The sequence below is a fragment of the Aythya ferina genome (genome assembly GCF_964211825.1).
Source record: "Aythya ferina genome assembly, chromosome: 3".
Taxonomy (NCBI): domain Eukaryota; kingdom Metazoa; phylum Chordata; class Aves; order Anseriformes; family Anatidae; genus Aythya; species Aythya ferina.
The window spans coordinates 95,122,640-95,147,423 of record NC_140298.1 but is presented as its reverse complement, the minus strand read 5'-3'; the positions used below and the strand labels follow the sequence as shown (position 1 = coordinate 95,147,423).

The 24,784-nt window shown below is 42.0% G+C and overlaps 1 protein-coding gene across 5 annotated transcripts; it reads right to left on the bottom strand.

Annotated features, from left to right (window-relative positions):
- Positions 1-1,465: 1,465 nt before the first annotated feature.
- On the bottom strand, positions 1,466-24,565 carry CILK1 (ciliogenesis associated kinase 1). 5 transcript variants are annotated; one of them, XM_084516274.1, is made up of 15 exons: positions 24,451-24,565; positions 24,174-24,262; positions 19,822-20,086; positions 18,159-18,213; positions 17,280-17,401; positions 15,268-15,347; positions 13,864-13,996; positions 13,242-13,413; positions 12,596-12,763; positions 9,913-10,209; positions 8,699-8,889; positions 7,933-8,084; positions 7,322-7,450; positions 5,495-5,608; positions 1,466-5,034 (listed from the first exon to the last, which is right to left on the bottom strand). In XM_084516274.1, exons 3-15 carry the CDS (start codon positions 19,920-19,922, stop codon positions 4,880-4,882), a joined length of 1,869 nt encoding a protein of 622 aa, XP_084372400.1. In that variant the 5' UTR covers positions 19,923-20,086; positions 24,174-24,262; positions 24,451-24,565; the 3' UTR covers positions 1,466-4,879. The 5 variants fall into 5 exon arrangements, with proteins under 5 accessions (XP_084372400.1, XP_084372402.1, XP_084372401.1 ...); XM_084516276.1 differs by having other exon boundaries at positions 19,822-20,007; XM_084516275.1 differs by having other exon boundaries at positions 24,455-24,534.
- Positions 24,566-24,784: the final 219 nt, after the last annotated feature.

Below are 24,784 nucleotides of genomic sequence, written 5' to 3'. Positions count from 1 at the left end.
CAGGATGTCCCCCTGCAGCCCATGGAGTACCACGGTGGAGCAGGGCTCCATGCTGCAGCCCGTGGAGGAGACCACGGTGGAGCAGGTGGCCTTGCACCAACGGAGGCTGCCGCCTGTGGAAGACCCCTGCCGGAGCAGATTCCGGGCCAGACCTGTAGCCCGTGGAGAGGAGACCAAGCAGGAGCAGGTGACCTGGCAGGAGCTGCTGCCCGTGGGGGAGCCAGGTTAGAGCAGTTTTCTCCTGAGGGATGGACCCCGTGGTACGGACCCATATCTGGAGCAGTTCTGGAAGAGCTGCTGCCTGTGGGAAGCCCACGCCGGATCAGTTCATCAAGGACTGCATCCCGTGGGAGGGATCCCACAGCACAGGGGACGAGAGTGACTGAGAAGGAGCAGCAGAGAAGAAGCGCTGTAGACTGACCATAACCCCCATTCCCCTGTGCTGCTCGGGGGGAGGAGGTGGCAGAGGGTGGATGGGGGGGGGAAGGTGCTTTTGGTTTCTTTCCTTTGTTTCTCACTTCTCTAGCTTGTTAGTAATAAGCAATAAATCATACTGTCTCCCTATGCTGAGTCTGTTTTGCCCGTTACAATAATTACTGCGTGATCTCCTTGTCCTTATCTCAACCTTTGAGTCCTTTTCATCATATTTTCTCCCCGTTCCTCTCTGAGGAGGGGGAGTGAGAGAGCGGCTGTGGTGGAGCTTGGCTGCCCACTCAAGCAGAACTACCACACCAAGTTGGACCAAGAGATTAGATTCATTCAACGCTTGTGGCGTATTGCAGCTTGTTGTGGTTTAACCCAGCTGGCAGCTCAGCACCACACAGCCTTTCACTCCCCCTCTCCCCCTCAGCAGGATGGGGGAGAGAATTGGAAAAGAAGTGAAAGCTTGTGGCTTGAGATAAAGACAGTTTATTGGGACAGAAAATAAAGGAAAATACTACTAATTATTATTAGCAGTACTATTATGTGTACAAACAAGTGATGCACAATGTGATTGCTCACCACCCACTGATCGATGCCCAGCCTAACCCCAAGCAGTCTGGCCCCTCCACCCCGACTAGCCACCCCTATATATTGTTCAGCATGACGCCAGATGGTATGGAATACCCCTTTGGCCAGTTTGGATCAGCTGTCCTGGGTCTGTCCCCTCCCAGCTCCTGCTGCACCTCCAGCCTGCCCCTTGGCAGGACAGAGTGAGGAGCTGACAAGTCCTTGGCTTAGTGTAGCACTGCTCTGCAACAATTAAGTCATCAGTGTGTTATCAACATTATTATCATCCTAATCTGAAACACGGCACCCTACCAGATACTAGGAGGAAAATTAACTCTGTCTTAACCAAAACCAGGACACAGCTACAAAGAGGCAGTACCCATCTGAGAAGGCACCAAATGGAAGGCTTATTTAAAAAAATAAAGTGCTGTTATTACAAACTCAGTAGAAGATAAAAGACACTAGTCAGTCCATATTTCTTCAATAGTAACTTTATTCTGGGCAGGAGACTTGACACAGAGGGAAAGAAAACGTTTGCAACAGTTTTGAACAAAAACACTGAAGGAACAAGAACCATTACTTCTTTAAGATCGTATTCACATCAACAATTCCACAATTCCTCTTCCACAGAAGCTCAGAAACGTTCTTCTCTCCTTCTGGAAGAACCTACTCACAACAACAGCCTTATTAGACATGGAAATACCATGGAATTGGTGAAGTTTTTTTTGGCTAACATCATGGCACTCACACAAGATTTATCAAAACCTGGATTACAGAGGTGAACGATCTACTGTCAGGCTCCTTTATTTCCAACGGCCATTACACGCTATGCATAAGGCAGAGAAAAAGTAGACAGCAGAATTCGAGCAACATTTTGCACAAAGATGCTGCTAAACGTTAAGACACAAAGTAGTAGGCTACATACGATAAATTCTCAGATGTGCTGCTTGCCCAGATTTCAGTGTAACAAACAGACTAACATCTTTTCCACCTGTGCTGCATGGTGAGAGCACAGCGTGATATACTGCTCAGCCAAGTCAGTCCTTACTCAGAAAGAACATTCTCCAGCATCTGTAGGAATTTGCTTGAGTGAAGGCTACAAGAGTGCTGCCAATATACTAATACTTCACAATTTTCCCATCCAACTAAGTTAAAACTAGAAGTCATTCAGAAATGTCAAAGATTATTAGCTTTTTTTCCCCTCAAAAACAATGGCTTTTTTCTTTCAGGAAAGGGGGAGTTGTGCCAAGAAAAATGTAATACTATTTTTCTAATATTTTTGCTGGGCTGACCAAAACCTGAATGCCATATTCAGGTTCACCGCTGCAGGGCTAGGCTGATAAAAATTCAGAGATTACCGGCCAGGTCCAGATTCGCCGTGTACCATGTTAAGCATGCTAAGTAGTCCCCATCGTCAGCGGCAAGAGACCCGGGCGTATCCAGGGGGCTATTAAGTTCTCAGGCGAGCTGAGTTTCTTGTGAGTGATTCTCACTTACCTCTGGTTTAGAGAATCAGCTCACGCTTAGGCACCAGTGGTTAGGTAGGATGAATCCAAGCCTCAACAGCCCGTTCTTGTGACTTGTCTCCTGCATCCATTAATAGGAATTATATGCATGAAACAGACTATTGAAATCGCCTACTTAGGTCTAAGGATATTTAGGACAGATTTAGGGTATTTTCTCTTGAACTGATTATTCAGCGATAAAATAAATTAAATGATATCTAGACATAAATACAGGTATTTCTTTCCAACAAGAGAAACAACTATCTTTCCAGTTCTAACACAAATATACATATTTCCCTTTCCACTCAGCCAAGACAACATCAGCGTGTGCTCCAGAGTTGGAATGGCTGCTTTAGGGCACTGCTACGCATTGGCATCACTGTTAGTACTTGTTCGTACCAAGTAATTAGGGTAGCTGGATGTGTCCGTGGCACATATAAGTCTTATATGTATACCTCTATAATGCCTTCTACTCCTTTTTGCCTTGTACTGTCTCACTGTGGGCTGAGTTTGTTAAAGCAAACAGTGACCAGTGTCCCTCACAGTCCCCCCCCGTAGCACTGAGCCAGCAGCCTACTCTAGGGTCCTGTTTCCTGAGTCCTGTATATTCTCCACGGAAAGAACTGAAGGTGCCAGGGGATGCCACCAGCCTCCAGTCCGCAGCGGGTGCCCCTTGTGGGTGCAGGCAGACCCCACAGGAAGGACTGCACTCACACACTAGCACTTCGCCTCCTTCAGATGGCCAGATGCCCAGAACCGTACCTGCTCTGAGGATCTTAGTCTCCCAAATTTAAGATCTGCCCGACCTGTTCATAAAATGAGTTCAGGTGAGGTTTCCCAGAGCTAAGCATTTCTGCACACTTCTGCAGGAAGATGTGTTTTCACAGCACGCTTCAGCTTTGACGGTGCTTTTCCAAAGCACAGCTATAAAATATGTTCTCCCACAGCATTGTTTTATCCACATGGCTAATCTTCTGTGGAAGGAGCTGCAGGAACACCCAAATGCTGACGGTGACCAGAACGAACCTTTTGCTGCTGGCTGAACTCTGGCACTCCTTTCCAGTGCAGAAATAACCCAGGCTATGAGGCTATTCTCCTTTGTCTATAACCCGCTCATTCATTCTCTCCTATAAACTGAGTTAAATGCTTTCAGTGAAATCAATCACAATTTTAGAATGTTTTTTAGTAGGATGAGGTAAGGTCCCAGTTTTTCCCAGGAGAGCCTGGGGGCCTAACTTACAGAACAGAGGACATACTCTTCACTTTGCAGTGAAGTCCTACTGAAAAGCAGAACTGAAGCTTAAATTGATTCATTTGCTCCAGATTTATGTTTTTCCCAAAAGTGATTTAAAACAGTTATAAAAATTAAGTCAACGGAATAGATACTGTTTCCTTAAACTCTGCTGCTGCTGGTATCTCACTAATACTTTGTTACTGTGAAACTAGCTTTGTAATTGTCAATACTGTCTTAAATCTGTCTTTGCATCTTATATTCCCAACAACGACAAAAAAGCAGAATCTACTTTCTCTCCTTAGAAGTCATTAGGAAACATTTACATGAATTTAACAGAGGTAGGTCCACATTCTATTTCATAGTGAACAACACCAAGAGGTAACTTTGAAACAGGACAAACAAGCATCAGAAAACAAATCTACCAAATACCCTTTAGTAAAGAAGACTACCAAGATTTGGTAAAAGCAAAAGAATGGGACTGGAAAGCTGGACAGCAGCCCAACAGAAACCTTGTAAAGGTAAAAATAAATACTACAACAACAACAAAGCTTCCCACTGACTTCCAGCAGTCTCTCAGTGAATGCAAAGGAGAGTTTAGACTGTTACTCATTCCTACTCATTGATGTCAATACAAAGCAAATGAGTGTACAACCACAACAGCATGGCATCAGGATGTGGCACTGCTGAAATTATAAAGCCTCATTTAGCACATCAATTTCCAACAATATCTAATGAATGCCCCTTCCTCGCTACTTCTCTTCCACTGCAATATTGCACCACTTCGCTTCTTTTTTTTTAAAACCCACTTTTATAAAAAAGTTGAATCCAATAAAGGAAAAGTTAAATTTTAAAAAAGTTTTATATAAAAATTTATCATATAAAAATGCCAAGACCCCTCAACCATATATACAAAATGATTTTGTTATGAAAATAACTGGACCCAATTATATAACAAAACAATTTCATACAAAAAAAAGTACAAGATTGCATCCAAATTAATACAAATAAAAGTTAAAAAAAACGCCTTCAAAAAGGTCTCAACCATAGAAGATCTTTTAAATTTACAGGTATACAAAACAATATAAAATTGTCTCGTGTTAGTCACCATTTCATGGGAAATATACACTGGTTCAGGAAGTTTTTCCACGTGTCACCGGTTAGCACCGTACTTTGCAGACCAGTCAACGCGGCCGTGGATCGGCTGAGCTGGTGGCGGGAGAGGCATTAACCTTGGTGTGCTTTTTGAAGGGGAATTGAATGAGGGCCGTCCAGGATGGGGTCTTACCGACTTCGGAGAAGCATAATCTAAGGGGCAAAAGAAAACACCAGGAGATAAAGGTTTGGTGAGTACCTGTCCACATCGGAAAACAACTGGATGCGGGTCTATCATTTCTTGAGGAAACAAGCATCAGCAAATTCTATTCAAAAAATGATGTGAAACACCAGCAGATCCAATCCCTAAACCCTTATCGTACAAGGGGTATCTATGTCTTGGATTTGACAAGCGTGAATTCTGTGCCAGCTTTCACACCAGACTCTAGGATCCATTGCAATATGCTTACTGGTTAACAGCTGTGGATAAAAACATGTAATTCATACACCAAAAAATAAACCTTCTCCATATGAAGTTCAGGAAGATTATGAACTATTTGTTCCAGTCACTCAAATATTTACAAAGCAAAGCAAAGATATGTAACTTAGTACTGCACGTATGCAGCACAGAGTAACGAGCAAGGGACTGAGACAATGTTGGCACTATACTTACTAGAAGATGGATCTGCAATTGGTGCTAACTGAACCCTCTGCCCAGCAGAGCCTACTTCCTTCTTCAGAAACGAAGGGATATAACCACTACTTAGACCACTTGATCCTATGGGACCTGAAAGAAATGGCAAGAAACATTGGAGGTCAATACAATAGATCTCCTGTACCACCAGCAGAGGATAGATGTGTGAACAGATGAGCCATATTTGAGATCAAGGCTGATCGTGGACTGATGGAAACAGCAACTTTGCTGAAGACAGAAATCCACGCATTCTTTGTATGTCTGTGTTCAGAAGAGTGTCAGCATCAGACTGCATTAAAGACAAAAACAGGTACAAATTGCACTCCTGGAAAGGCTACTTCTGCTTCTCCCTGACACCCCAGCTTTAGAAATAAACTAGCACATTTTTTCAAGGTTTCTCAAAACTTTCAAGATCCAACAGTTCAGTTGGAATTACTGTGGCTTTCAGTAACTTTGTTTTATGAGTGTAGTCACTTGATTTCTAAGCTGGATGCAGGGAGTCTGGGGCCCTGATACTACCCAAAGCTTCTACTAAAGCCAGTAAGAGTGCCATTTAATAACCTGTGACAGATTTGTGTTCCAAATCTGGCAAGTCAGACACCAAAATTGTCCTTAATATGAGCAAGAACAGATTTGACTGACCCCTTTAGATAACCTTTAAGAACTGGAACAATAGTTATAAATAAAACCATCTAGACTTATACCACAGCTGAACACTAAACACGTTAACATGTACAGATCCATGGCACATATTCCTATAGTGTAATAGAGCAGTACAGCCATGGCACAGCATATTGTGGGAAATTATGGTAATAAGGAAAAAAGGGAAAAACCTAATGATATCCTATGTAGCTACAAAAGAATCAAAAGCTTGTAGAAGAGCCAGAAAGGAGCGATGTGCTACATATATACTGGTTCTCACATAGTTTATCTATTTACATCTTCCATCTTAAATTAAGAAAAAATCATCTTCTGATTAAATTACACCCAAATTTTTAAGGGCGTTTTTATTTTTATTTAAGAGCTTCTAAAGGCCCCAAACATTTTTTTTTGACCAAGAATCAACAGAAAATTTCTCAATCTAACGTTTTCATAAGAACATATGCAAAACAAGTACCACACTGCAGAGCTGTAACGTCATGTGAAAACATGAAGGCAGGAGAGATTAGAGAGGGAATAAATATGTACAATTTAGAAAGTCAACATGTTTAAGTATAGCTGGTAAAATCTCATGTTAAAATCTATAAAATAATTACTTCAAATCCAATAATAGGGATTAAATACCTGAAATACCAGATGTCAAAAGATACTTGAAGACAAAAAAATTGAAGTGGCTTTTTGTCTGATTTTTTTTAAAGCTACAATTATTCCACTATTTTAAACAGCATCAATTAAAAGACACAAGAATAGATTTTTATTCACATAACAAGAGTGGTCTGTATGGCTATTTCAATTTGTACCATTTTTCTTCTTTGTGACAGTCACTTAAGCAACAGTTTGGTTAAAATAACTCTGAAACCTGAAAATATGACTTACAAAAACTGGCAAAAGGAAATTAAAGGCTAGGTGAAGTATTTCAGGTTGAACACACCTGAGCTGTCCATACTTCTATGCATGTGATACTTCAAAACAGCCTTTCAGGGATTCATTAGAAGAAATGACTGTGGTTTAGTTTCATGTAATCTCTATGTAGTCTCATTACTGGACATAAGAACAGGCCCGGCAGCAAATATCCTTGGAGATGACAACGTACTGGAAATGGTTGACCCCAACACACAGCTATTTGGAATTGCAGAGACATCTTACCTGAATTTATCCTGTTAATACTTCCTCCCAAACCTGAAGCCTTGCCAGGCAAACCAGAACTGGGCCAGGGATTAGACGGAACGGACTCTTTGCTCGAAGTGGAGACTAAGCTATTCCTCGTGTTTACTCCTATGGCAAAAACACAACAATTACCACACTGAAAATCTCTGATTACGCAGGCCTGCATGCATTCCATCTGATACACAATCTTACAGCAATTGTTCGGTGCCATGAATATTCATGAGACAAGTTAAGGACATTTTCTCTTCCAGTCTAGAATATCAGTCATATCCTTCTTAGGGAACCAGGGAACAGCCTGGCACATTAGCAGACATTTTCTACCATACTTAAAAGCATAAAAGAGCATGTGATAGAAGGAAGAAATGTCAGCAATCCTATCCCCCTTCATGTAAGCAAGATCTATCTCAGTTGCTAGACTGCTAAACTGTAGTTGGCGTTATTGGCCAACTATATTAGCAAGAAAGCTCTTCCACTCCTCTTTTTCTCTAAGTAATAGCCCCCCTTTCCACAAATTCAAAGGATAAAGCCTAATGTATTTCGTACCATTGTTGGAATTACAGGATGAAAAGTAAGTAATATTTGATACTAACCAGGTAGATACCTAGAATGTCTCAGGTAGTGCTGCTTTGCTGCAGAAACTCGCAACGTGGGAGTGTCCTGCCGTGGGAAGGTAACGTGGGAAGGTGCACTGCTGCCAGAGCCAACAGCATCCGAAGGCTTCAGGTCCAAAATGCTTTCAAATCTATAACCCAAAAATTGCTACGCTTAGTCCAATACCTATAGCATATGCTTATCCACAGTTGGCCTTCTCTCCTCCATCCCATCTCCAGGAATCACTTCCTCATATTGTGTTTGCTACAGCATAAACACACAGACAACAGGGAATATTTTCAGCCTGAAACCATACAGGTGCCCCTAAAATTCTGATCTACATGTACACTTCTAGCTCTCTTATATAAAAACCAATAAAGCAATTTATATCACCTAGTAAGTTTTTCTCTACTGTGTCTGACCCATGGAAAATGCGGCTTAGAGTCATGTGATACAGTTTGTATGTGTGAAATATGTTGAAATGTTTCATATGGAAAAAAGAAAATATACATTTAAAGATGAACTTGGAAAGACTTAACCATTATTTTCAGTGGAGAAAAATGAGCAAGGAACTCTACAGAAAGATGGACTGTCCACGAAAGAAGATGTTTCAATTGAAAGGTCAGCATTCAACAAGAAGCCAGGACAAAGTAGGAGAGAAAAAAAACTGCACGATGTATGTTTCTAGATCCACAGAAAGCATAAAAACAATATTATGCAAAAATAAGACCAAATAGCAGACAAACATAATAAAAAACAACTTACCTACAAAGAGTTTCATCATTCTGCCTCTTTTTGTTTTTCAGGTCAACTCTTGTGACAGAAGAGCCAAAATCAAGGTCTTCCAAATCATCCCAGTCTTCAGAACTCTTCACTGTTCTAGCAAGATGCCCCCATCTTCGCCTCGCTTTTGGTTTAAGTTCACCGTTTATGTTCTCAGTTCCAGCAGATGTTTTCTATTACAATAATTGAAAAGAAACAAACCCAGACAGTTACACTACAAACCAGGTGATAGGACCAAAGCAGCTTTTCTTCCTATCTGAAAGGGCAAGAGTGGTAGCAGAGCTGTAACAGAAAGCTAGTCTTTCTTTAAAGATGCTAAGAACACAATCTGCAGCCTGTAGACCTTATTATTCGTCTTCTCCATATCATCCCATATTAAAATATCTTACATTGACAGAAGAATAAATTTCTTGGGTCTCATTTCCAATTCTACCTGTCTTTCACTGTACAACTTCTGAACAACTAGCGCATACACGATTTGTATTCCTTAACCCATCTTGGGAACACAAAACCATATGTACATTTATGTTTCCACTAGCCTGTACCTGCAAATTTATAGAAAATATTCTCCTTGTGGGACAGCGCAGATACAAATTTGCCTCTCCTTAGTCATTTAAGTGTTATTGGTACATTTCAATCTTGAGTGAATCAGTACACTGCCAGTACAGATCCTGCTTAAGACCAATTGTTTATCAGAAGTGTTCACAGTGGTTTAGCCATCTATCTTATGCATCCATTCTCCTTGTATAATCAGCATAACTGGCAGGTTCTTACTCTGAAAGAATCCGTTGTCTTCCATGGCCTGTACAGAAACCCAAAGGGTTGTCTTAGTTATGTAAACTGGATGACTTAAATGGACTAAGCTAACAGACCCCCAGCGTAATTCAATACCATTTAGCTTGATAGTTTTATCCCTGGCATCAATCACATTAATATGCACACCCCTGTACATCATTTTACTCATGCAAAATCACCCTTTATAATAAAGGGAAGCATAAAATGCTTTAAAATAAGAAATCAACTTGCTTGTTTTATAGCAATTGGATTTAGATTTCAACAGACTAACTACACCAGAGAGTCATAGCTGTTCTTTATTCACATTACCTGTACTTTTAGTACAGTACAAGAACCCCACGCAAGAGAGCAAGAAAAAATAAAACAGTTCAGGAAAATCCATATGCTAGATGGACCTTTACCTGCTGAGGAACCTTATTGTGAATTGCAGGAAGAAGAACCTGGTTAGACTTGTCTTCCTGTAAATAGTTACTGTGATCAGTCCCAGAGTTGTCTGTCTTATATGGATAGACCAAATGATGAGAAGCCTGGCTTTGCTGAAATGCTCGTGAAGAAATACGGGCGTGGGATTTTGAAGGAGGTTGTGGTGGAGGGACAGGCTTAATATGCAGAGATGATTTATCATGGAGTTCCTTCTGTTTTGCCAGGTCCTGAACACCCAAGGCATGCCCAACCTGGAAGTATGGATATCGGAGTGCCTAAAACATAATGAAGAGGTTAGGATCCATCTTAGGAAACCAGTTTCTAACTTACCTAGCCCTATGGGACAGTACAAATTTTATTTCCCCTTTTCTGGGGTAGAAACCAGTAGAAGGTGCATCTTTCAACACCAGACCCTAGTGAACACAATCCACCTCAGAATATGCTGCAACAGTAAAAAAATCTCAACAGATATCAAGTAATCAGATTATCTGTGAGTCTCCACAAAAGGAAAACGTTCTGCAGAATGGTAAATACTTCACCAGGAATGTGTGATCTAGAGGCATGTTCCACTGTTCTCTGTCTTTGTGCATGTGAACATTCCTATGTGGAAAGGCATGAGCAACTGTCATCACAGATTCATCCATCAAGACTTGAATGACCCCAGAGACTTTCTATCTCTTCCATTCTCCAGTGAAATAAACATATCCCTTATGAAAATTAGCATTTCTCTTTCTTGGAAGATATGTTGGTAAAATTGCTTTATCCTGCCTTACAAGTAATCAAGGAGCTGTCAGTAAAGGCAATTCATCTCTGCCCACCCTGCTGTTTCAGGTATACTCATTTTCTCTCCCCAGAGACCTCTCACTGTAAAAAAAAAACTGCTAAAAGCTCAGGTTTCTCACCATATTTATACTTACTCCAAAACAGGTGCTAAGAACTATTGGTCCATGACTCTTAATACCAAGTTATACTCAGTATTTTTGCTTTTCATTACCTCTGTGATTTCTTGATCTATTTTACTTTTAAGATGTTTTAATTAACTTTAAAGCTTTTTATTAGAATTCGTACTGAAGGTCTGATATTGTAGAGGTTCACCTACAATTCTATTGAAGTCAAATCAGATTTGAACCCAGAATAACATCTGTTTTTCAGAAGGTGCCCTGCGTATTTCATTACTTGGGCACTATCACTACAGCACTGTTACCTAAAAACCACTGGCTACCACCACCACCAGGACTGCTGTACATGCACTATTTGGACTATGTTTATGTACGGCACACTGGGACATATTTACAGTGCGATCAAGCCCACAATGTCCTTCAAATAGCTTTGATAAGGTAGCTTTTTCTAAGCAACAGTGGTCTGGATGGATTGGGTAACAGTGAGGTGAGCTGAAAGCTGGCTGAATGGCTAGGCCCAGAGGGTGGTGATCAGTGGAACAAAGTCTGGTTGGAGAGCAGTAGCTGTCAGTGCACCCCAGGGGTCACTGATCTGGGAGGAGTGGCTGATACACCACAGTTGTCCTACAAGAGGGACCCTGATGTGCTAGAGAAGTGTTCTGACAGCAGCCTCATGAATTTCAGCAAGAGGAACTGCCAAGAGCTGCATCTGGGGAGGAAATGAGCCCAGGCACCAGTACGTGTTGGGGGTCACCCAGCTGGAAAGGAGCCGGGGGTCCTGGTAGACACCAAGCTGAATGTGAGCCAGCAATGGGCTCCCACTGCAAAGGGGGCCAACAGTGTCTTGGGCTGCACTAGGAGTGTTATCAGCAGGTCAAGGGAATGATCCTTCCCCTCTACTCAGCCCAGGTGAGGCCACACCTGGAGTGCTGGGTCTGGTTCTGAGCTCCCCAGTACAAGAGAAAGACCAACAAAGGGCCACAAAGATGATTAAGGGACTGGAGCATCACATATACTCAGAAAGGCTGAGACACCTGGGACTGTTCAGCCTGAAGAAAAGGCTCAGGGGGAACCTTATCAATGCCTACAAATACCTGAAAGGAGGGTGAAATGAGGATGGAGCCAGGCACTCTTTAGTAGTGCCCAGTGACAGGACAATAGGCAATGGACGCAAACTAGAGCACAGGAGCTCCCATCTGAACACTGGGAGAAACATCTGTGCTGTGAGGGTGACCAAGCACTGGCACAGAGAGGCTGGATGAGACTCCCTCCTTGGAGATGCACGAAAGCTGTCTGGACATGGTGCTGGGCACCCTGCTGTAGGTGACCCTGCTTGCGCAGGGGGATTGGACCAGAGACCCTCCAGAGGTCCCTGCTAACCTCAACCACTCTGTAACTCTGTGACACATCTCAACAGCAATGAAAGAAAGCACAGCACCATACTATACGCTCCCACATCCAGACATCCTACCTTCAACCCGCTGTAATTCACAGCAACTAGGTTATACTTAATTCAGGTGCACATACATTGCAGTCACACAGTAAACTGAGGACACGGCCCATGCAGTTGATGCTGCACACAACGGATTGATTACTCCCTTTTAATTACTCCCCTTTGTCTTGGAAATCATTCTAGGCTTGTGCTCTTTTCCCTTCTGAGAAAAGAATCCCTGAGCAACTGTTAAATGACTGCCTAAAAAAGTGACTTGTGATGGAAAGAAGAGTCATATGTGGAGATGAGAAAAAGAAAACAGAACCAAACCTGGCTAGCTGTTGGCCGCTTTTTGGGGTCCCACTGCAGCATGTCTCTCATAAGCTGCACTGCTTCGCTGCTAGCGTTAGGTATGAGGGTTTTCAGGTTGTTAGGTACACATTGAGGCCAGCGAAAATTCATGGAGGATGAAAGTTGGTAGCCTTCGGGCCAGTCATTCTGAAAGAATGAGATTTCCAAACACAAAGTAAGTTCAAGTGTAAAATACCATAGTGCCTATATACACTAGCATATATTCTCCAGTCAGTAACAGACTACATCCAGCTATTCTAGAAAGTTTTAAGGATTTCACTAGAAATTTTCACCTCAGAACTACAGTGGGAGGTAAGTCTTGCTTTATATCTGATCATGACTGAGGCATAAAGGTGACCATTTGCCATGATTCCAATTTTTATCCTCTTAAGGCATAGTTTTATATGCAAAAGGCAAAAAATAAAGAAATTTCAATGTCAAAATAAATCAGTTTGATGACTTTGCTGTTCAGCACACTATTTCTCCTCCTCTATACTTCATTTTTTCTAGTATAATACTTATATAAATATACTTATGTATAAAGCATAAAGTAAAGGTAAATTGATTATTATTAATTGTAGAATACCTCTACTATTATTGCAGTGTGGAATGTCACTGTACCCACCTTCTTTGGTGTCCCCAACACCTGGCAAATTTTGAATATAGTATCAATTTCACTGGCACCTGGGAAGAGAGGCCTCAGCGTGTAAACTTCTGCCATTATACAACCAACAGCCCAAATATCTATTGGAGAACTATAGCTGGTGGATCTCAGTAGGACCTCAGGAGCCCTGTACCTGTAAGAGCGAGGGGAAAAAAAGTAGAGAAACAAATCCCAACAATAAAAAAAAAAGTCAAACACAGTCATACACAAAACCATTCTGCTATTCATTTCTGTTAATAGAGAACATCCCTTAAAAGCTCCTATAAGAATTTTTTTTTCCTAGAACAAAGATTTAAAACCTACATAAGCTCTTCTAAGTTCTCTTTTGCCTTCCTGACATGTAGCATTTCTAGCATGTACCACCTGCGTTAACAGGTCCCTCTCAGTTCTTGTTCTGGTGTCATCTGCAAACTGTCTTGCACTAACTGAAGCTTTTTGAATTACACCAAACTTAAACAGAAGTTTCACAAAGAGGAGGAGTCAAAAGTGGCATTGTATTCTGCACTGATTTTACACTACTTATCTAAAGGCTTGATTATACGACCTGCAGATTCATGCGATATAAACAAGTACTTGCACTTACCATCTCGTGGATACGTAATCGGTGTAAGGAGGTCTAGATCTGATTTCTCGAGCTAAGCCAAAGTCTGCTATTTTCACAAGTTCTGGTCCCATGCACAGGAGGTTTTCAGGTTTCAAGTCTCTGTGAAAGAACCCTAAAATTCAAATGAAATACTGATGTGCATTGCAATGTCACACCCAGCTGTTCCTTTTATTTCCCACCTGGATTCTTTTGATTTAAGTCTTATTGCTGAAGCCTGAATAGCTGAACATGCAGTTCAGAGTCTGATATGGTTGGCAGAGCTAGTCTGTATAATGCTTGCTCACTCAGACTCTGAAGAACAGGATAAACGAATCAACTATTTTATAATAATTCAGACTATTTAGTTAGGTAGCTATCTTTCAAGTGTCACTTCCTTAAAATGAAAACCAACCAAACAACAAACTAACACCATTTAATATTAGTTTTATTCTAATTAGACTAGAAATTGTGCAATGAAACTAACAAAAACATTTACCAAAAAGATATTTTAAACAATAGAAATTAAAATATAAGGTGGTTTTTCTGTACTTTGAAGTTTTTGTTTGTTTGTTTGTTTTGTTTTTTTTTGGTTTTTTTGGTAATCTGAGAACTTAACTCAGCAAGCACTGAACTACTTGTCGCTGTATCATACAGCAGTTCTGAGTACATTTTTTTTTTAATTTTTTTTTGGTATTCTGGTAGGTTGTGATGCATTTGACAATCTGTAAAAATAATGGTGGTTTAGATTTTTGTTTTTTGTTTGTGACCAACAACACTGTACATGACAGTGTATTTAGCAGGTCAAATTGCATAGGGCAGTAAAACACAGTGATGAAGGTGTCTTAATGATTTTTGTTTGAGTGAGAGTAAGATTTGTTATTATTATCAGTTAAGCAGGTCTTGTTACTACTGCCTAATACATCAGCTTTAGCTTTTATTGTCATTCTAAAAATTAAGTGCAAAGCCACACAATGAAAGCTTTTTGTTACTCAGACTTTATTAAGTGTATCTTACAGAGAATGTGCATTTATACAGACACCTGTGTGTAACCTGGGAATAAAGAAGAGAATAACATTTATTTTATTCTCAACCTCAGAAGACCTCTAAGTCTATCAAGAATATGGCCATGAGCAACAGATGAGTTTTACAGGTGGCCAGCTGCCAGTTTGAGAATGTAGAAATCTACAGAAAAGAAATGAAGCAAACCTCCAAGCTGAAACATCAGGCAGCTATAAAACACAGATACCTGCCTTCTATTTTCAGTAACCTGAATTTCTAGTTTAGTGCCATTCTTTTGACCAATTCCTCTAATAAAGTTATTATTATTCACTAAAACAAACAGAAACCTTACACAGACACTGTATTGCTCTAATTCAAAATGTTTAGAGCTAAAACACAGCTTACCATGTTTATGGATAAATGCAAGTCCTTGCAGGATCTGATACATAATATTCCTAACTGTAGACTCAGGAAACAGTTTGTTTCTGTAGGATAAAAAAAAAAAAAAAACACAGAGGAAATAGACATTAATGATTAAGTTCACACATTAGCTTATGCTGTCTTTATGAACCAAAAGGTAAAAATGACAATAAAATTACTAGCTATTTTTAAGCACATTTGGGTAGTTTATTGCTCCAAGAAAACTTGCTCAGTATTTGTATAACAGCCATATTATTTTATGTTAAGACTATATGAGACAGTGAATTTAAAAAAAAATAAAATGTAAAATTGGCCAAACAAACCTTAACATGAACAGGTTATCAGGCACATTCCTCAAGACAACAAGAGTTCACATTAATTCAGTAATTCTTCCAGCCTCTCCTCTAAAGCATATAGAAATTATATTTTTAATTTCCCTTGCTATTATCTAACAGCTGATGTGCTACTTCTTTCTCCTCTGCTATCTGAAAAAAGAAGTCTAATCTCCTACCGGTGAAAACAAGAGGCACTGCTCATAATATTTAGACAAGATCAGCCATAGGAGGCTTTTTAATGATGGTCCCTGTTATCAAGAGAAGATTAAACAACCCTGGACCAGCTGCCACTGTATATGCCAAAACATGGTTGAGATGGTTTGGGGGAAGGGGAGGACCAAAAAAAATAATAATATTTAAACAGAAAGGCCCTAATAGGGAATGGAGAAGGTGACCTGGGCCTTATTCAATTCCTGAGCTTGCTTCCTCGAAAAAACTGATCACCACATATTTTGGAAGTGAAATCACCTATTACAGTCAGCTGTTCGTAACTTCTTGTTTATTTTTTATATTACAGCAGAAAAAGAACCAAATTTCCTCTACAGATTCTTCAAGCAAGGCTGGCTATTTTAACTAAGACTTAAGGAAATAAACCACATTTTTAAAGGCCTGATTTATGCAATGCCTAACCAGTCTGAGGCCTAGCTAAACTGGAGAGAATGTGTTGCATACCTTTATAGACATTTGCCCTTTTTGTTTTCATAAGGAAGTAGAATATATTAAGCATTTCTAAGAATTTTATCATAATTCCTAGAGATAATTGGTTTGTTAGACACAAGAGTTATTTTCTCAAGGTTCATTATTCCATTTCATTAAAAAAATCAGCATCTACATACACGTGCACAATTTAGTGACAGTTGTTTTATGCCTGTGCATGCATATTAAGTATTTCTACTCTTAAAAAGGTATTTTTTAATCAAGCATTTACAAAGCATTCACAGAGATACAACAACAATCTTATTTGGCTAAATGAAGTAAGATCACTGTCCTCCCACAGGCTTTCTACAGCCCATAGAAAGAAAATGACTTGTTCAGAATTTCAAAGTAGGGACCTATTTTACCCCAGCTTATCCTCTGGAGGATCCTATGGTGGTCCAAAGGCTGAAATTAGGACTTTATTAATGCTCCAGCAAATATCAAAGAGGTAGATTTTGCTAAGAAGACTGACAGATAAAATTGGTATTCTCTGGACATGCCAGAACAAATTTCAAGAAAAACAAACAGGCAAAAAATTCCTAGAAGCAATTCCCAATTACTACACTTTTTGTTTATTTATTTGAGGAAGCCCTATCAGAAGGGGTGGTAATACCTGCCTCTAATAGAAAAAGTGTTGCCAGCTGGAATACTTCCCTAGAAATAAAAATTTCTATATTTAATGCCTCCTCAGCCTGAGGGATGTTAAAAATTCACTGTTCCTAACTCTCAGAAGAGTGCCCTACTTATCTGTCAGGCTAATCTGAGAAGGGACACTGGGAACTCTCATTAAACTGTTTGGAATATGCTCAAAGGTGAAAGCCACAGCTCCTGCTGTAACAGCAGTTTAAGCCACAGTGACCAAAGCCTAAGCAAATGATCCAAAGTCCCTTGAAAAGTAACAGGGATGTTAAAAGTAAGCAGAATGAGCACATTACACAACTGGGAGTGGGTGATGCTGTTACGTACCTTTCTTTCATTAACTGATAAAGATTTTCCTTCATGTATTCAAACACAAAGTATAGATGATCATTTTCCCTGATAACTTCTTTCAGCTTTACTACATTGGCATGGTTTAGTTTCTTCAAAGACTAGAAGGAGAAAATACAAACAGGATTTTAAAAGGGTCTTACTCTAACAGAAAGACTGGTTCACTGATGCAGAAAGACTTGGCTTCAAAACTTTAACATTTTAAACAATCAGATAGCTGTGAGAATAAAGACCAGATTTGCAAATATTGGCTGCTACGTAAACCCTGGAAATTCTTGTTGTTCTTCATCCTTCCTTCTTTTTACATTTTCTCCTCTACATTCATTCTTGTAGCAACACAATTGTACTGCAAGAAAAGTGACCTAGGTTTTCATTTGCAACAGTAACAGCAAAGCCTAGAAATTAAGGGAGAGCTTTAAAAGATATCCTTAAAGCTTTGTTAATGTCTGAATTTCATGCTATGTCTCCAAACCAATTATCCAGAAAAAAACAACTGCATGTACAAAGGTTGCTGCTGAGTGAAGGGCATGTGTTCTCAAGCTCTGCAAAACACACTGATCAGCTCCAGGTTTTGTGACATGAAAGCTGTCCCACTCACTCACTCACCACCCACTGAAAGGAAGCAGCAGCTCCATCCAACCAAATTTTTTATTTTTATTTTTTGTAAGACTACAGAATTTTGAAAAGACTACAGACACCCTGTTCAAATGCAAAGCCAGGGAAGAGGACTGTAAGGACACATTCCACAGCAAATTTGGGGGAGACTTTTTGATGAAAGGGGTAGAAAGAATTTGGTGTTACCCAAAAACGTAACCAGGTTCTTTAATGTTTAAGTCAGCCATTGAATGAAGCACGTACCTTAACCTCTCGAAGGTTCATGCATTCCTCCCAGGAATAAAATTTTCTCTTCATTCTACAATGGTACAGGGAAAAATAATTAATATGTGGTCAACATCAGCTACAATCTTAGATCCAGAAGTCTCATTACAGCTTAGCAACTCAGTTTCTTCATCTAAATATAAGGTGTTATTTCCTTTGTCAAAGAACTTTACATCTCTAGACAAAGTACGCTCTAGTGGAATTTTAAAACATTACTCTCACACAGCATTGCCTTATTTTGCATATGCATCTTTCTGCAAAGATGTTAGACCTTTCAACACATCAGGGCATGCTATTTTTCTTTCATGTATACAGTGTGATGAAGCAGAGTCCAACTGTAAGAAGAACAAGGGCAACAACAGTTACGACCAAGTCAGACTAAGTTTTGGAACAAATCTACTGAAAACCAAGTTAAATCACATCCCTGGGTCTCTAATTTCATCATATTCTACCTGCTCCTCTCCTCTATATTTTGATTTCTCTGTAATCTTTAAACAAATTTTATTTCTTCATTTTACAGCGTCCACTACTCCCTTGCTAGTTTCATCTATCAAGCCAATTGCTTTTCAAACTTGCCTTGCCTTTCAAGCTTTAACAGGAAGAAACTGTGGCAGATCCTTTGTATCCTAATCCAGAATATAACTGTACAAAGCAGATTTTATTAATAAATCACTACCTATTATAGTAGTAATTTTCCAGTTTGAAATCAGTGCTTAAAAAATGTTAAGTATACTGACATGGTGTTAATTTCTTGAAAGCTTTTACATTTTTTGTTTGCTTAAGCAGTGTTTCTGCAGTTACTGTCTTGTTCTTTCAGCCACCAGTCCACTTCTGTTCTTAATAGTGGGTTGGCATTAGCACGTAAGCAAACAGTTCCATCTTTTGGTTTGTTCTGAACCTCTTGAGTTTCCATCATGTTGCAAAATGAAAATCAGTAGTGTTTCTGATGAGGTTTGGTGCAGGAAAAACATCCTCAGCACAGAGAACTTGTGAAGTTGCTAAAGCCAGCTACTGACTATTCATACAAAGCAACATTGTAGTGAAAGCTCCTTTGACAAGTACGTCTCTGGGTCACGGCTGGTATTTCAGAAAAGGATTTCATTGCCATGCAATCTCTCTCACCACAACCAGGACAAATAAGTCATTTACAAACTGAGGTCACTGCTGAAGTGGCAGACAAGGAAGACAAAAATCAAGTGGGTTTCTCAAGGAATTTTAAGAAAAACTTGAGCTGAAATGACCAGTATGTAACAGAATATAAAGACAAAGCCAATTACACTGCAGTGTTAACATGAGACTGGAAATTAGACCATGAAATATATGCTCCATGTAAGCAGCAGGGAAGGGGCTGCAGATTCCCAAACAGCATTGCAGAATACTCTAACTAAAATACACAGCACATGCTTGACAGCATGGAGTAGCTGAGCACTATTATAGTACGCCTACATGTCTCCTCCTCTCTCGTTTCTGCTGGGGCTTCGGAGGATACCAAGGACTTGTACTGAAGCAGCACACAGGGCTCAAACAAGCACGCGTGCTGTGTGGAACCTGAAGTGTTTAAACCAGCACAAGCAGGTGATGCAGATCGCAGAATGGAGAAATCCAGACCATGCACCATTAAGTAACACACAGACATACTTACTTTTTAATGGCTATTAGCTCCCCAGATTCAATGCTTCTCCCTAGGAGGACAGAGCCGTAGGTCCCATCACCAAGCTGTCTGATAGTTGTGTACCTATTCATGATGAGGATACTTTAACTGCAAGCGCATTTCAGTCCTTAGTGTCCTTAGTTCTTGTGTTGCTCCTCCGACTGTAACCAGTTCTTTCTGTGGCAGCATAAATACAGAGCACTCAGGACAGTGTCAACAGTTGCAGGAATCATGTTTTCAAGACTTAGCCTTTGGTCTGAAAGCACAGAACATAATCCACTTAATTTCTGCACCCTTCCGAGAGCGCTCGTTTGCAGACTCCATTCTCCCCAGAGAAACAGTCCCTGTAAGCTACAAACAAACACTTGTCTTGGTTTCCCTCCAGAAGCAGTCAGCCTTTACGTGGAGTGTGCTCCCCATGTACTCTCTCACGTACAGCTAGAGGCACTTCACAGCGAGGTTGTAGCCAGCCCTAGTGGCACATGCTATTATTGAAAGCAGAAGATGAAGTCTCATAGCTTATATTTGAAAATATTATACTCATGTCAGGTAAGGCCAAACACACTTCTGCACAGTAGCCCTCAGCATCAGTCTCTGGTAGTGGATACATCAGATTATCTTTCAGACCGTTTGTCCTGACAGTGCTCATATGAAATCCAGAACGTTAGACAATAAAGCAAGGAAGTTCTTACTCCCTCATTTAATCTAATTGCTGCTGATATTTTCTAAAATTTATGTTACTTTAGAATAAATGGGATCTATTCTATCTAAGTTAATCACACATTTGGTATAAAATAAAGTTCCCCTGCAATTAGGGTCTGGTCCCTGCTTTCTTTTTTGTCCAGCTCTCAGAGGAGAGCAACATTCCTGGCTTGTGACTTTTGCCTTCTGTAACCTGCATTTCAGCGAGACTTGCACATTTTTTGTGGCTTCCTTAACTCTCTCCTCCATCTTGCCTCATTTCACAAGCCAAACTATGATTTTAAAAGCAATGGGACTATATTGTATAAATGTCCTGACATCAGTGCAAAGTCACAACTCTGTATATGCAAGATGTTGTGAAGATGGTTTGTTTTCATCTTCTACACCTATCAATCCCATTAATACTGGTACAAACAAACAAAAATTAAGAAATACAATGGCAATACACTTCTTGACAATCTTACACATCACATATGAAAAAGAAACAGCCTGCCTCTGCCTTCCTTAGACACCAGGAAGTGTGTAAAGCTGGCAAGAGGAACTGCCCTCTGGCAGTACCAGCATCTCCCCACACTCTACCTCAAGGAACCACGGCTGAGCAGTTTACGTTGGAGACCTAATCCCACTTTTATACTGCTTGCCGAGGAACACAGAGCCTGACTGAATGGCACTTTGGGGTACCAGTTTCTATTTGTGCTTTTCCAGTACAGAATAAGGCTATGTTTAGGCAATGCTCAGCATCCAGGTTAGAAAGCTTTGGTTATTTCAGCTGGACAGTGACTGGATGGTAACTCAGCTCCCAGGCATTTATTCAGATCCTTAGTGCAATGTCAAACAGCAACAAAGCTTCCGATGGTCTCCCCCTCTGAAAACGTAGTGCTGGTTGATATCCAAACAGATCATTTTATACAGTAACTTTGAACTAAAACAGATGAGACTTGTGGGTTTTTCAGCACATATTCCCCTCACGAAAGGGTTCTGAAACTGTAATCATAACAGATGTGATGCCTTGCAATTTTGTAGACTGTAAAGCTCCCCTGATTCACCATCCACAAGTCCCTTTTCTGGGAACTATGACTACAGAGCATCTTTGCCTTATGTTTGACAATCACAGCTAACCAAAACTCACGGGACATTGTGAGCAATAACCTGCAATGGCTGCCATCAATGTCTACCGTTTGTTTGCTGCCTCTTAAATAGGCAAAGTGTTGAACATCACTGCCTTTTCCTCACTGGGGATACAAATTCAAGCCACTGATCTTCACAGAACTTGAAAGAAACTATCTTTCAAATTCCAGCTCTGCTGTTGAATGTGATCAAAAGCAGACAAATTAATGGAAATACTGCTGGAGCATATAAGGGAGGTAACAAACCTGTAGAGAAAAAACTGTCCAAAAGTCAAGGTTTAAATGAGGTGTGCATGTTAAAATACATACTAGGATGCACTGAAGTTAGCATGACTCCTATGGAAACCCAAATCCACCCGTATGAAAATCCGCTAGGCAAAAGCTTAATGATGCATTTTTTTTTTATTAATTGTATCAGTATTGTTTATTCTTGAGCTTATTAGTGAAACTGGTTTAAAAAAAAAAAAAAAACTATTTTCCTTTGCAAGATTTACATTCTGTCCTTATCACCTTCTGCTCTCACCTTAAACTACTGGAATGAACTAAACCTTAGCCTTAAAACTTCACAGAAATGGAGTCCCGCTGAAAAAAAGCACACAGGTCTCTGACAAACAGTTTGTGGAGCTCTGACACGTACAAACTATGTCGATGCACAAGCTCGGTATCCTAGTCTAGGTCTGCAATCCAGACAGATGCACATTGTTTGAGGATGTAAATACAAACAGCAAAATCATCTTGGAGTGGAAGAGTTTCACTAATTCAATTTCAAGAAGCCTTTCCCATCTGGATACAGCGGGGTTACCTCTGCAGCTCCCCACTCTCTAGCTAACTGGTTTGAAGCGCTGCGAACTGAAAGTGAAACTGGCTCCCTTTTCCTGCCCCAGCTGGCAGACACAAGAGCAAACAAGCAGCAAGTGGCTTTCCAGATTTGGTCTGCATGCTAGCAACGATCTCAAGGCACTATTGGCAGCACGTGTACAGAAAGGTGTGGTTTAAAGACCCAGGCTTAAATCCATGCAGCCCCTCTGACTACTGCTTTGTTTGCAAAGGTGATGAGGTTCCCCATTAAAGGAAAAACTATGTGATGGGGAAGGCTCCATCAGCAACAAGGGGGCCCTGGAGGCTTTACAAAGCCATCATGACACGAGTCACAGGCTCCCCTCATGGGCAGGAGGAAGGGAGTGAGGGAAAGCAGGCAGGCAGCAGGGCTGCGGGCAGCCAAAGCCCCTCAGGCATCAGGAAGGTTCCTGGCTGCGCCCGAAAAAGGGAGGGCTCCGAGGGGGGAGAAGGCAGTCTGCGAGCCCCGCCGGCAGCCTGAGCAGGGATTAGCGCCCAGCTGGATTTTAGTATAATTACACGAAGATAATCCCCAGGGGACTGGCCTTGCTGCCATCTCCAAGATGAGTTTAAATCGCAAAACAGTGCGGCCACGCAGAACCACGGGACTGCTAACAAACAGCAGGAAGAGAGCTGCTTTCCCGTTACCGCTCAGGCATCCACAGCGCTGTCCCCCGGCTGCAGTCTTCCTGCTGCTGTGCAGAAGGCCTGATCCTGCCCTTCCTGAGCACCACAGGCTCCTGCTGGCTCTAGTGGGGTCACGGGGACAGGAGGAGGAGGCACACACGGGAAACAAAGAACAAAAAGAAAATCTGGCCTCAAGCAACCTGACTGCCAGCCCCAACTGTAACAACAACTCTGTCCTACCTGCTTTTCACCCTCCTTCATTTGGGTTTTAAAAGTACATCACAAAGTTATTTCCCCGGGGCTTGGGGTTTACAAAACAAAGCGAGCTGGGCTTGGAGCTCAGGAGCGTGGCACACGCAGCTCCTCCCCTGGGCAGTCTGTTGTGCCAGGGAATCCTGCAGTGAAGTGCACTCATTTAAGAGGAGGTTTGTTTAAAAAGCCTGAAAGGTCTGGATGCCCAGACCACGCAGCTACATAGAGGCTGATCTTCAGAGCAGTTACATTGCTTAAATTAAAATAATATCTAAAAAGAATAGAAAAGATAGAAAGAATACAATCTCCTTCTATAGGCATGCACGACTCTCAGTGAAGCCAGCTGGAGCTGGGTGTACTTACTCAAAAGAGATTTCTGCTTTAAGTCATCCCTGTTACATCGCATAAGCATAAATGTGTATTTGTGTCCAACCCCGTGACGGAGCACCCTGCTTTTCTGTTAGAGGCAGGCTTCCCTCACTCCCCGATGCACAGAGACACACCCAGCCAGGAGAAAAGCCTGACAGCTCTGCCTGCAGCCCCAAGCTACAAGCTCCGTTACAGCCAACCCACTGTAGTGGTACCGAGGATCCCAAAACCTCAGCCAGTCCACTCCAAAAGCGAGCACTGCCCCTGCTGCTCCAGGGCACCAACTCCACGGGCACCAACTCCACTTCTGCAGGCAGCCGGGGTACTTCTTGCTCTCTTCCCCACGGGTTCAGCGGGTCTGAGCGCTGCGCCCCCTCCCTTACGGCGCCTCCCCGTTACCTGCCGGCAGCGCCCGGCCTGGGCTCTCACCTGCCTGCCCGCTCCACACGCGCATCCCTCACGGCTCCTCATGGGTGAGGCTAACGGCTCACGTGTAAACGCACACCGGCGGTGTTTTCCTGAAGAAAACAAAGGCTGTTACGCACATTTAAAACCCGATTTCCACCCATTTTTGCAGTACCTCACCGAGCACGCCACGTACACCCCCCCGACAAAACCTCCTCGCTGAGGCGGGCGGGCGAGGGCACCACCGCCTTCAGGCCCCTCCCCGCCGTCAGCCAGCCGCTACCGAGCCCGGCCCACTCACCCACCGCCCGGGAAGGGCCGCAGGGCAGGGCAGGGCCCCCGCTGCCGGCCGGCAGCAGCAGCAGGCGCTGGGCCGCGGCGGCCTCGGGCGGGAGCCGGGCCGGGCCCCGGTCCCGGGCCGCTGGCCGAGAAAATGGCGCCGCCCAGCGGGGACGCGGCGCTGCCGCCGGACTACAGTTCCCAGCAGCCTCCGCGCTGGCCGGAGCCGGAGCCCGAGCCCCCGCGTGGACTTCACTTCCCAGCAAGCTCCGCGGCGCGGCCCTCCGTGCGGGAGCAGGGCGGCGGAGCCGCGGTGCGCGCTGGGACTCGTAGTCCCCAGCGCGGCGGCGGCGCGA

What these genes read in the sequence shown, in the direction of transcription:
- CILK1 (XM_084516274.1), bottom strand. Translation starts at nt 19,922, where the DNA reads ATGAATAGGTACACAACTATCAGACAGCTTGGTGATGGGACCTACGGC. An exon ending in TGCATTTATCCATAAACATG is followed by an intron (nt 13,997 to 15,267) that starts GTAAGCTGTGTT and finishes TTTGAATTTTAG; the next exon opens with GGTTCTTTCACAGAGACTTG. An exon ending in ACAATAAGGTTCCTCAGCAG is followed by an intron (nt 8,890 to 9,912) that starts GTAAAGGTCCAT and finishes TTATTGTAATAG; the next exon opens with AAAACATCTGCTGGAACTGA.